This window comes from Apaloderma vittatum, unplaced genomic scaffold (assembly GCF_000703405.1).
Source record: "Apaloderma vittatum isolate BGI_N311 unplaced genomic scaffold, ASM70340v1 scaffold631, whole genome shotgun sequence".
NCBI classification, from domain to species: domain Eukaryota; kingdom Metazoa; phylum Chordata; class Aves; order Trogoniformes; family Trogonidae; genus Apaloderma; species Apaloderma vittatum.
Window position 1 is genome coordinate 10,243 of NW_009698245.1, and position 12,478 is coordinate 22,720.

The 12,478-nt window shown below is 42.3% G+C and overlaps 1 protein-coding gene across 1 annotated transcript in view; it reads left to right on the forward strand.

The window, feature by feature from the left end:
• The window catches only part of ORC3 (origin recognition complex, subunit 3), a gene marked incomplete at its 5' end in the record, with an annotated part of 16,976 nt that extends 10,091 nt beyond the window's left edge, over positions 1-6,885 (forward strand). Inside the window, 4 exons of the mRNA XM_009877916.1 lie at positions 442-583; positions 4,205-4,321; positions 5,435-5,514; positions 6,741-6,885. Coding sequence (XP_009876218.1) covers positions 442-583; positions 4,205-4,321; positions 5,435-5,514; positions 6,741-6,846 — 445 coding nt within the window. The remainder of the gene's footprint in view (positions 1-441; positions 584-4,204; positions 4,322-5,434; positions 5,515-6,740) is intronic.
• Between the last annotated feature and the right edge of the window lie 5,593 nt (positions 6,886-12,478).

Genomic DNA, 12,478 nt, shown 5'->3' on the forward strand with positions numbered 1-12,478 from the left:
TGAAGGCACTTGTTAATGTATAGAGCCTCATGGGGGGGAAGCAGAAAAGGAAACAGAATTATGATTGTGCCGAGAGAAAAGCTTTAGATATGAAGACAGAGATGAGCAGAGGCTCCTCAGGAGGCCTCAGGATGGATAAGCAAGATCTGTGGAGTAGAGTACTCAACTGAGGTTAGCTTTTCAGCTGCTGCCCATATTTCCAAATTTGTCAGTGGCCCAGCTGGAGTTCTGTGCTAAATCCATTAGATGGAGAGTTGCTAATAACTGATTTCCTTGCTTAAAAGTTGATTTCAGCGCTGCTCATCTTGCTTTTTCCGACATGTGTCAGTACTGGTTGGGAAACGCACAGTGTTGTAGCCTCTGACTACAGCTTCTGTTGTTTCCCTTAAGGTAAAGCTTGTATCTCCCCTCCTTCCCCCATACCTCATGTTGCTTTTTCAGAAAATACCTGGTTCCTGCAGACCACAAGACTCTGCATGAGATAATGTATTTCAATAGAGCCAGTGTTCTCCGAGAGCACATGAACGCTGCCCCAAGGATTGCACTTCACACAGCTTTAAATAACCCGTACTGCTACCTGAAGGTAAGAAACGAGTGAGTTGTTTGTGGTGCTGGAGTAGTTTCCGAAAGCTTCATGGGAGGACGATGTGTAATGCTTAGTTTTGCTGTTTCATGAAGCTTGGCACACATTCAGCTGTTTTGCAGAGAACCAGCAAGTTAGTGTTGATAAGCGACTGGGGACTTTGGAAAGAGCTAGGGAATCTGTCTGCCTGAAATAAAGCAGCTAATTATGGAAAGAGTTCTGTATGGGGAATCCATTTTCCAGAGCCTGTTCTAGTCATGATACTTCTTTTTCCTTTAGCAGAAGTAGCAGAAAAGTCAGGGTTTGTCCTCCCTTACAAATGGGATGACTGTCTGCAGGGAAAAATACAGCATCTGTGGCTCTTTCCAGAGACCTTCTTTACAGGGCTGGTGCTTAGTCCTCACTGTGTAGACTCGCTCTAAGGTGAAGGCTTCATTCAGGTGGTGTGATGACATTAACAATAGCTTAAATACAGAATATCTAAAGGAGTGCTTTGGTTTTCTTTCTACATTTATTTTAGTATTTGTTGTGTATTGTCATCCTGTATTTTCTGACTCAAAAAAAAGGGTTATCACAGCTTCTATTAGTTAACCCTGCCCTTTTCTAGAGATGAAAAGCAGCCGCTTTTCCCCTTCTTTCAGAAATCAAATTCATGGGATGGCCAAAAGAAAGAAAGAGGGAGGGATTTGGAAAAGGAGTGAATAAACATTTCTTTGCGTTGTCATTGATTATAGATGCTACTTGGAGTTTTCCTCGTGCCCTAATAATGCCCTTAAAATTGCGATTACAAATTTGAAAAAAAAACCCCATTGGTTGTAGCTGTGAGTGATTATGTGATGTGAGTCAAAGCCAACACTTACCAGGAATCACACTTGATGAAGATCAGTCTTTGAAATGCATAGTCCAGTTCGCATTGGGTTTGTTGGCTCCGTGCCTCTCTTTGAATGAGTTTTCCTGCATGCAGGAGTTACTTCTAAAACCACCTAAAGAGGTTATTTGTGAAAACAGTAGTTGGCAAGTGGGTTACCATTAGAGATCTGTATTTTTAAACGACCTGTAAAACTACAGATCAGGAGAACTAGCAAAATGTACCTACTGATGTGTTTAGTAAGTATTCTCTTTGATGAGTTGACAGGATTTAAAGCCCTCTGCACTTTGTTCTTTGACATACTTGAACATATTTCCGATGTTTTCCGAATAGACTGTGAAGGTTTGGCATAGTTTCTAACAGCAGCAGCATTGGCCGAGTACCTTGCTTAGCATTTTAATCCGTGTGAGTCAAAGAAATGTTTTTTTTTCTCAGTTGTATCCATGACTTGTGCATGGCTTGTACTTTCCTGGGCGATGACCAGAGCAAAGTTCTTTAGAGCTGTTCCTTCTAGAAGGCTAGGACAGAAAAGGATCTGCTTCAGTGGACTACTGGCAAATGTTTAATATGTGATGCATGTCTTAAAGGAATCCAGTCCAGTTGTTCATTAAACAAAATGTGAACCAAGGATCACACCTATCCTGAAAAAAAACCCAAAAACCCCCAAAACAAAACCACACCAAAAAAGTGTAATTCCATTTTCACTGATCCCTTGAAAATTCAACAGGTTGTTTCTTAATATTGTGTCAGGCCAAGGAAATCTGATGTTGGATCTTCCTGGGGTTTCATGGTCATGCAAGTTTTGTTCTCGACCTTGGGTGAGAAGAGTGATTTTTTTCACATTAATCTCCTGGAATGAGCCCTGTGACCCAGGAAGATACTTTGAGTGCTATGAAATTAAAATCCTGGAGTTGTAATTAAGCTCCCGTATCAGGGAAAGGGGATACTTATATTTGGTGCCGAGGAAAGGCAGTAACATTGATTCCAGAGCAGAGCAGGACTCAGTCTCCTCTGGGGGCAGGATCAAGCAAGAGAAGCCCCTCATCCAGTGTTCTGGGTTGCTCCTGCTCCTGTACTCTTTCGGAAACTCTTTTTTTATTTTCTCTGTGCTGTACGTGTGGTTTCACAACTGGCTGCTCGTTCTCGGGCAGCTTCCTGCTTCTCAGCCTCGTTCTTTCCTTTGGGGTACGATGCGTGTGCTGCTGCCCCAGGAAGCTGAGGTTTCCCTGCAGGCCGCTGCAGCTCCCTCCCGCTACGCTGTGAAGACTTGGCCTAGTTATCACAAGGGCGGCTGAATTCTTTCAGGTGCTGGCAGGGTCCCTGCAGTGCCAATCAGCAATATCATCCCTGGGTCAGTCTCGGCCTTTGCGTGTGGTCCAGCTAGATGCTGATTTCTGGAGACAAGCCTTGTTCCAGGAGAATGCAGTTGCTCCAGAAGTTGCATCCTCTCTTGGTTGTGATAACTAGTTCTGGCCTTAAGCTTAGAAAATCAGTGCAAAGTGTAGGAGTTAGGAGAACTCACAGCTGTGTTCTCCTGACACAGAGTTAGGAGAAGGAGCAGTGGGGAAAAGAGACAGGCGTAGGGTTATCCCTCTGGGCAGGAGTGAGCCACTAGATCAGCCAGAAGGTGTAACTTCACCTCTGCCGGTTAGTAACACAGTATAGTTGAAATCATGGTGTAGGCTGGTAAATTGATGTCTGGATTGTACTATCTTGAGGGTTTAGCCATGTGACTTGGAAATTTATGTGGAGACTGTCTGGACTGAACTGACAGACGTTAACCTAAATGTCTGCAGCTTTTTGTGTTCCTTGCACAGAACAAATGAACCCGAAAATTGCTAGGCTTTTTGGAAATTGTGAAATGTCTTGTAAGTGTTACAGTCCAAACTGAATGAGTCTCACACATGGCAGGGATTGAGATCTATGCAAAGCAAGCTAGAGGTTCTTGGGTGAAGTTACATTTTTTTGCCCAACCTTCCTTGCTATCTTGAAAAGCATTTATTTATGAAGGTATCCTTGCTAGGGCTTTTATAGACTTCCTAAAAGTAACTTGCATATTTTACTGGCATAGAAAAGTGTTTTAGCAAAAATTTCTGTGAACTGAAAGGAATGATCAGTGGTTGTTTTCATGTTAAGAGAGCTGGCTTCTTAGAGTGCATGAAACTAAAAACTGGGGAAAAAAAAAACATGATGCGATGTTGTAAACTTCTGCAGCTCTACAGACTTTTGCTTCTGGCTTGCTTTTTTTACTTCTCCAGTAAATGGTTCAGTGCTGATGACCTGAATTTCCTGCCCTCCAGAATAGTTTATGAGAAATCAGACTTCTGCCTTTATAGATGCTGAGTTTGAAGCCACAGAGAAATGATTGTTACATTTCAAAGACAATACTCTGAGATGAGACAAGCAATTTGGCTTTTCAGTACATCTGATAGATCTGTACTAAGACTTCCTCTTTCCTTTCAGGCAGGCGAGGGGAAGGGACGCTTTTTTGTTTTCAACATAGCACAGTCAGTCTGATGCAAATCATGACTGGTTTCTTTTCCTGAAGCCACAGAACAGAATGTATCTCTCTCATATGTAAATAGAACGAGCAAAAGAATTGGGGAAAATGCGTGATCAGATAATCACTCGCTAGAGACTACATAACCCTATAAAATTGTAAAAGGAACATCAGGAGTGAAGTACCTAGGTTGTTTGGTGGTTTTTTTAATGGTGTGTTTTCTAAAAGTTACTGCTTTTTTTTTTTTAATCAGAATCAAGCTTTGAAGAGTGATGGAGGAGGCATTTCTAATAAAGCCCCTGACATATGTATAGCATATAGGCTTCATCTGGAGTGTGGCAGATTGATTAATCTCGTCGATTGGCTAGAGGTACGTGACAATACCAACAGCGCCTTTACCTGCTTTCGGTATTCCGACTGACCTTTGCTGCGTGGCTGCTTTTCCTTAGTGCCCCTTTTGACAGCTGAAATCACAGCACACTGCAGTCCCTCCTGTGCAAGAACACACAGTAACTCCAGTCCCCAGCCCACAGTGTCTTCCTCTGCTTGCTGTGAATCACGTATTATCAGCATTATTACCCTGTGATGAAAATCTTTTGCTTCTGTTTCTATTTTATGCTCGTTCCAGATCAGATTTTATACTTCACAAAGCTGCCTTTTTTTCCCCCTCTAAGGATTCTGTGACACACTTATAAAATGGGCAAGTGTTGCTGCTTGGCAAGTGTGGGGCTTAGAGAGAAGCTTGTGCTTGGGAAGAGCAAAGGTCCTTTGAGCTGGATATCCTGTCTCGTGCTGTGAGCAAAGGCAGAGAAAATGCCGCAAGAGAACGTGCATTAATATGATACGTTCTCCAACCACTCCCTAGCTGTCAATCATGCTTTAGCTCTAACGTTTCCGAAGCTGGAATGGCTTTTCGATGTTTTGTAAGCCTACCTGGATTACATTTACTGACGTAATTTATTTTTTAGTAACTCAGCATCCTCTGGCAAGAAATACTGAAGTTTAACAAGATACACTGCAAAGGATACTCCTTTTGTTTTGTTTGCTGCTGCTGCTTTGTTTACATTTTGGACATAAAAGTGGACAGAAGGTTCTTAGCCAGCCCCTTGCTGTCCCTCAGTTTACAGATTTTTTCACAGCCAACTTATCTCCTTCATTTTTCCAGAATGTTGAAGCAGTTTCGCTTTGAGAATGGTTTTCAGTTCTGTACTTTTTCTGAGAATGGCTCAGGAACCAGAACTGCGCTGGGATTTAAAATGCAGGCACAGGAGTTGAGTCATATCTTTCATTCTGTATTCCTGCCATGGTGATATGTAACCTTGCTTGCTCTTTTGCTTGCTGCTGAACTGACATTCTCACGGAGTTACCATTCCAAGATCTCATTCCTCCTGAGCGGTAGCCCTCAGCTCAGAGCTCATCATTTTATATGCAGCTCTCTCTTTCTATGAAACGTGTTAAATCTGTGCTGCTTTTCCCTTTCTAGGCTTTCTCAACTGTGGTGACAGCCACTGAAGGACCAAATGCAGATGCAGCTTCCTCGGACCAGGTGGATGATATTGTCCAGTATCCTTCCTCATCTCTCTCAAGTTGGACATTCAAATGCTTACAAGATTAATGAACCAGGATTTTTAAAATACAGCCTCACATGCACTGATAACTAAATCCAGATGACTAGTTTAAATGGTGTTAACATACTGAAAACATCATGGAAATAGATTCAGCTGAAATAGTTGGGCTGGGGGTGGCAAGGCAAGAGTGCAGCTTTTGTCTGTAGGAGCTGTTTGGGTCTGAAAGAGAACCAACACTCTGTAAAACAAGTTGAACTCTCGGTTAAATCACCTGCGAGCTGGTGCAGCTGCTGTAGCAGGGGGAGAGTGTTACTGGGGAGTGGATGATAGGGCAGCTGTGAATGATAGGGCAGCTGTGAATGATAGGGCAGCTGTGACCTAGAGACCAGATAGAGAAATCGAGACAGTAATTTTATTATGAGGAAGTTGGAAGCATTGGCAAAGGAAATGCTTACAAAAGTAGGGTCTCTGTAGAAACCTTTAGTTCTAGTACCTTAGTGTTGAGAATTTAGTTCCCTCAAACCCTCCATTCTGCTTCTCATTTTGTCCCAATTCTTAACCAAGGTCTGTGAAATATTTGAAGGATGAGCATTAGAACTGAAACTCAAGGCTGCAACAGTAGTGCTGCCACAGAGAAGAGATTAATAGTTGTGCAAAAGGAGGCTTAAGTACAGGAAGAATATTTATGTATTTTAATACTTGCCCCAAGCTTTCCTGTAGTGCAAAGTCTTTTTTCTTTTTTAAAAGCTCCACCAGTAATTAACAAAAAATACATTCTCTATTTTAATCGAGAATATGTAGCTGTGTGTCAGGAAGGCAACAAGAAAGGTGAATAGAGTTAAGCAAAGGCAGTGTTGTTTTATGAAACCTCAAAAATCTCTATTTATGTGTCTTTCCTTTTTTTTTTTTCTGTCAAGGGACAGGAAAATATCAATTCTTTCTCTGAGACTACAAAATTAGTATCGTTGGCTTTAAGCTTTTCTTAGCAGTGGGGAAAAGAACTCTTCCGTTGTTGCCACATTACATGCATGTAGCAAAAGAAGATGAGACTGCAGGCAAATCACGCTCTGCCCTTATTTCCAACAATTTAATGTGCAATACCACGTTTTGCGTAATCTGTGCTTACTGTGACTGAGAAATCTTCCCCTCGTAGAGAGAATGGTGTCTCCATCAGTATGTGTCACAAAAACCGTACTCCATTTCCTTTACTGAAATATCCAGTGCTCGTTTTATCCGGGCTGTTTCTGAACTGGAACTCTTGGGCTTCATAAAGCCCAGCAAGCAGAAAACCGACCATGTGGCAAGATTGACATGGGGAGGCTGTTAATGTGCTGCCAAGATCTTAATAAACCTGTTCTTTCTAACCTTGCGCAATGGCTCTGTTCTCACTAAACCCGTCCTCGCTTACTTTGCGTACTGAGTCAAAGTCAACGATGACTAAATGTTGAGATACATTCTGAGTGCCTCGATAGGCTTGAATAGCAGTGTTGTTTTTTAATACTCAGCCTCCCTGTGTAATGTACTGCTCCATTAATGCTCATGTTCCAAATACTGTATTGTTGTGCCAGTTCTCATCTTCTTTGATGTGTAATATTTAACACTATACTGACACAATTCAGGCTAGCAAGCCAAAAGGACAGTGGTGGCTGTGTAAGCTTACAGAAGTGCTGAAGCAGTATTATTAACTTGCTTATAAGCTGATAGAATGCCTTCTAGATACTTGAACTACAAATTTAACAATAATACCCATATGCTAAAAAAGACAATAAGGTTCCATATTCAACCTCTGCTGCATGTTCTTCAAACCAAAAACTGGCCATTACTCCCTGAAAACTCCTTAATGAGGAGAAAAGGACAATAATTTTGAAAATGCACATTTTTGCTCTTTGAGAAGAGCAGCAGCACACTGTTTAAATCAATTCCTTTCTTCTAGTGAAGTTGATTAGTTCTAGCTGACTTTTACTGTCAAGGGAACTTGTGTCAGCATAGACTGAGAACATGGCACTTAGGCGCTCTGGAGGAAAGCAGTAAAATCCACACCTAAGGTACACACTCTAACTTTTCTCTTTGCTAAGGATTTGTGCTGTATGCAAGCAAACGAAACAGCTGTGTGAAAATAACAATTATTGGCTGAGGACATTCAAAGTACTGCTCATCTGGAAAACCAGCACTCCAGTCACTGCTGGAGTTCTGGCACCCAGGGCAGGTGAGGTTGTTAAGAAAAACCTACACGTGACTCCAGGTATCAGAGTAACACCAATACGGCCTAACCAGCCCCATCATTTTCCTCTGGCACTCACAAACTGCACTGCAGATCCTACCGCATTAAGCTTCAACTTCCCTCAGACTTAGTTTGGGGAGCAAACATGTTTATGCTGATGTCAGTGTCTCATGTTTTCCAACCATGGAAAAAGCCTTGGAAGCTAAAGGGGACAAGCTGCATTTCCCTCCAGAAAGGGTGTGCGTCTGCCGTACATCGATAAAACTGTCCCAAGGGCTGTGACACGTGTTTCAGCAGCCTGGGCGGGGACTTCAGGTCAGTCTTATCACCTAGGAAAGGGCTGCAGTTGAGAAAAGCGTTTAGACTTTGTCCCTCTCAGCCTATTTTAAAAGCTGAATGGCAATTATTTAGTTTATTGTAAAAGATTCTATCTACCTCCAAAAAACTTCCAGACTTCCTCAGTTGCCTGAAAGGGGATTACAGACTTCACTTTCCTTCTATTTAAGGCACTAAAGAGCTGCTCTTAGCGCCTGTGTTCAGCTGTCACTAGAATCCAGATGCTCCCACTTGGTCGCACTGGCACCTCAGCCTACTGAAAACGATAGCCTGGAGCACTGAAGATTGAATCACTTGCATAAACCAGATCTGTACTAGGGGAGGCGAGGGGGGAGTCTTATTACAAGAACCTATAACTTAACAGGCTGTTTACCCGGGAACATATGTAAGAAAGATGGGTTAGGCTTGTTTAAAATACCCTCAGAGAGGACAGGAGTCATGTATTTTCCAACTGCTCTAATTGCAGAGATACAGCAAAGCTTCCGGCTGTAGTTAAGGGAGGGCCGGATGCTAAAAGTTGTCAGGCAAGTTAAGAGGCTGAGGAGGACAAGTAGGTTCTTGGCCTTTCTGCTGCCTAAATGTTCAGCTTGGGAAATGTGACGATGAAAACTGAAGAGGACAAAAATTTAGGGTCTCAGTGGAGGCAGTTGCAGAAGTTCCTCTACTCCACCAAGACACATGGTAAACAAACCCACCCACTCTTCACTCCAGAGACCAAGGCAGGGCACACGTATTGGGAGCGGTCTCTATACGTAAGGCTTCCAAGCAGCAAAATGAGAAACTTCAGTAGGAAACAGCCCCGTTTTGCAGAGGCACAAGAAGACACGAGGGTAAGTTGCCCTACACAGTTGTCCTCTGCCACCTGCCTGCAGCCTTCCCTCCCCTAACCTCGCCCAACACAAGACAGGCCCACAGCATTTAACTCGCACACCTTTGGAGAGTAGAATATGTGGAAATAAGGAAAAGCAAGCCTCAGCCCTGCGTGGCCTTTAATTCCCAAATGGGCAGGCAACGTGACGTTTAAAGCAGAAAAAATTAAGTTAATGGCTCTTTCTTCCCTTTAACTAGTAACATGAATTCTGAAGCTTAAAGTCACACATATGCTGTGCTATATAGAGTTTCTCAGGATCATATGTTTAATTCAGTACTTTGCACTTCAGACTGAGAGATGTCTAAAGGGGAAATGCTTGACTAAAATTACATAGGAATTACTGTGTAATTTCATTTTCTTCCGCAAGGAGGGTATGAAGGTGGGACAGTTAAAAAACAAACTAAAAACTGGTCATGAACTTCCATTTAGTTTGCCTTTCTTCTGAAGCAGGACTTTGTAGTCAGTCCTAGCTGCCCAGAAAGAGCTTAACATCACTAAACACTGAACCAACATCAGTAACAGCACAGGCACTACAGCTGTGAAAAAGCACCTTGTGCTTTTCCTCCTTTAATGCAACTCTTGTGCTAGACATCCCCTAACATCAGGCTCTCTGGTTACAGGCCATATAGTATGAATTTTACATTTGGGTCCTCCTATAAATTATTTCACTGCTTTTTGTTGTAAATATTCCAAACTCACTCTCACATGCATACCTTAGCTGAAATACACATTTCAACTGCAAATATATATGTAATTTTAAAATGTCAGTTTCTACAACAGTAGTTAGTTTCTACAACAGCAGTAACATGTTCTGCACATTCTTGGAAACACTGTCTTGCTGCAATGTTCACTGAAAGCAGAGAAAGAAAAAAAACTGTTTGTCTTGTGGTACTAGCTCTGAAACTCTTAACAGTGTAAAGCCTCACCTCTGAATCAATAATTGTATTCTTAAGGAGATGAATCTTTCAAAAAAAAACACACTACTGGCAAAAATCAGAACGGAAAGTAAGTTAACTCATTTAAAGAGTTCATTTTCCTCTGCTGTTACTGATGCTGTTCTGTAACACCTCTTTATGCTATTGCACTCCTAGTTTCAAACACAAACTTGGTCATTCTTTTATCTTGGAGCCAACGGCAGCAGTAAAAGTGGAGTAAGCCAGGTGTTGGTAAAAGGCAAACATTCATCCTCATATTTTTCATCTCAGAGAATGGCTCCCAATACAAAGGTCGCAAGCACTGGTTCACAACAAGAGCATAAACTCTTAATACTTTGCCAGCTTCACTTTTTTTCCTCCCCACTGCAGAATCATCCAGCTAAATCCTTCCCGATTCCCCACTCAGAAACGAAGAGAGCTTTCACAAAGCTCAGTTTTTAACCAGAATCTGCTAATGGTCTCACTGTTCAAAAGAACACAGCCAGATCTTGAGTGTCAGCAAACAAGACCACTTGAATCTCCTTCCTTTTCAACCCTGAAAAAATGCTGAATAACCTTATGGTTATACACTCCTGGATCTAGGTGCAAAAAAATCCACACAAAGGATACACGTGCTGCTTTTTAAGTGTAGAACTGCAACCTGCTTGGAAAAAATTTACACATCACTACCTCAGAAACAGGTTAACCAAGATCCTTGTTTTCACTCTTGTTAAGCTGCGATTGTCCTCGGCTTGCTTTGCTTTTGCACAGACTGCAGTTACAAACTGCACAAATATCCTAAATGTGGCCACCACAAAACACGGTGCCAAGAATTCAGCAGGTATCGACTCTTGCCCATTTCTACTTGACTCAAAAGCCTTTGGAAAGGCTCTCCAAAGCATGTTTAAGCACCAGCCTGCTCCTCACAGCACCTCATTTTCTTTTCAACAGTAATCAAACCAGGCAACCATCTTCCAGCTACGTCAGTCACCTGTTAGAACAAGCCCATCACATGAAAATCAGATACTGGCACCAAGATAAGGAAAAGGAGCCAGTTTAAAGTTCAAGACAACAAGCAGCAGGTTAAAAAAAATGAAAAATGTCAAAGAATGCAATCTTGTTTTCAAAACAGGCACAAATTAACATACCACAGCTCTGATGCATAAGCACCCATGGTGGCATTTTTAATCTGCCAGAAGACTGCTTACTACGCATTAATTTGGAGCAGCACAGGAGTGGCTGGGTGCTAACATGACATCACTTCTTATTTATAACAACTCTTTAATATCCCAAAGGAAAAGATAAGCAGGGACGCAGAGATGACCACAATAGCTGGTATCTTTAATTTTACTCCTATCTCAAATGATCAGTTTGGCATACATACAGGACTATCGGGTCAGAACAAGCATCTTCTAGAATGCAGATGTATCGGGATGCTGGGATCTGGGGAGTGGTCCACCTCAGTAGCAGCGGTTTTCCTACCCTGGCCAAGTTAACAATAAAAAGAGGTCAAAAAACGAGAAGCAGGAAGGAGAAGGATTGAGCACCCTGAGGCAGACAACAGAAATTGCAGCCTTTGATAGGTGAGGGGGTTTGGCCTTTTCAGTAACTGAAGACCCAAGAGCAGAGCCTAGCTGAGCCTGCCCATTTCTGAAATTCTGAAAATACAGCAAGAAGAATCCCAATATGTAGGCAATATAGGTTTCAGGAAAGTGAGCAGAAAACACTCTTTTTAGATACTGCTGCAATGTGCTTTATTCTGAACCTGTAACCTACTAATTGAATAAAATTTCACTAAGAACTAGAGCTCGTCACATGGCTTCTCTGATACAACAAGCACCAGCATGAACCAATTAACACACACACCTACCAGCTGGAGTTTCAATTACATTTCAGCTAAAACTCTTCCATCCATTTGAAACAGTACAAAAAGATCTATTACACAAGACTTCCACTTAACCGAAGCTGACAGTAAGTTAAGAGAAGACACTGGTTTATAATTTCAGGATTATTTTGAAATTGCTTTAAGGTTCCCAAAGCAGATAACCTGAGTCTCTCGGTAAGCCACACTACCACCCTGCAGCACACACACCAGGGCTCGCCACGCAGGAACCTTTCAGTACCTCACACCGAGGCTCAGAGCCGCACAGGCAGCAGCAGCCAGGAATGATGCAGCCGTCTGGAAACAGCCAAACACGCCCAACAGCGAACTCCTCGACTCAGAACACGAAGATTACGCACCTTTAGCTCTTCCAGCACCTAAGCAGTTCCAGCTTGTGGTGCAAGAGCCTGCTCTATCTTATGAACAGATTTCCTTTGATGTGTCATTTTGAATCTGAAGGAAAACAAGCCCAGCTGTTTGAGTCAGCTGCAGCAGCCAGTTAAACCAACAGTTTCTTGTAAGTTCTGCACTAAACCTGCTTCCACAACAGGACAATCTAAGGAAGGCTTCTTCACCTATGAAGAGCTACCTGAAATTTTCATCTAACTCCTTCTCCTGATCTAAAACTCTGCCCCACCCGCTACTGCTAGTAAATAAAAGTTTTCATTTAAACACTCAGATTTAAGTTTATTCATACACAGCAAAAGTTCCACCTGCATATCAAAACCAAACAGA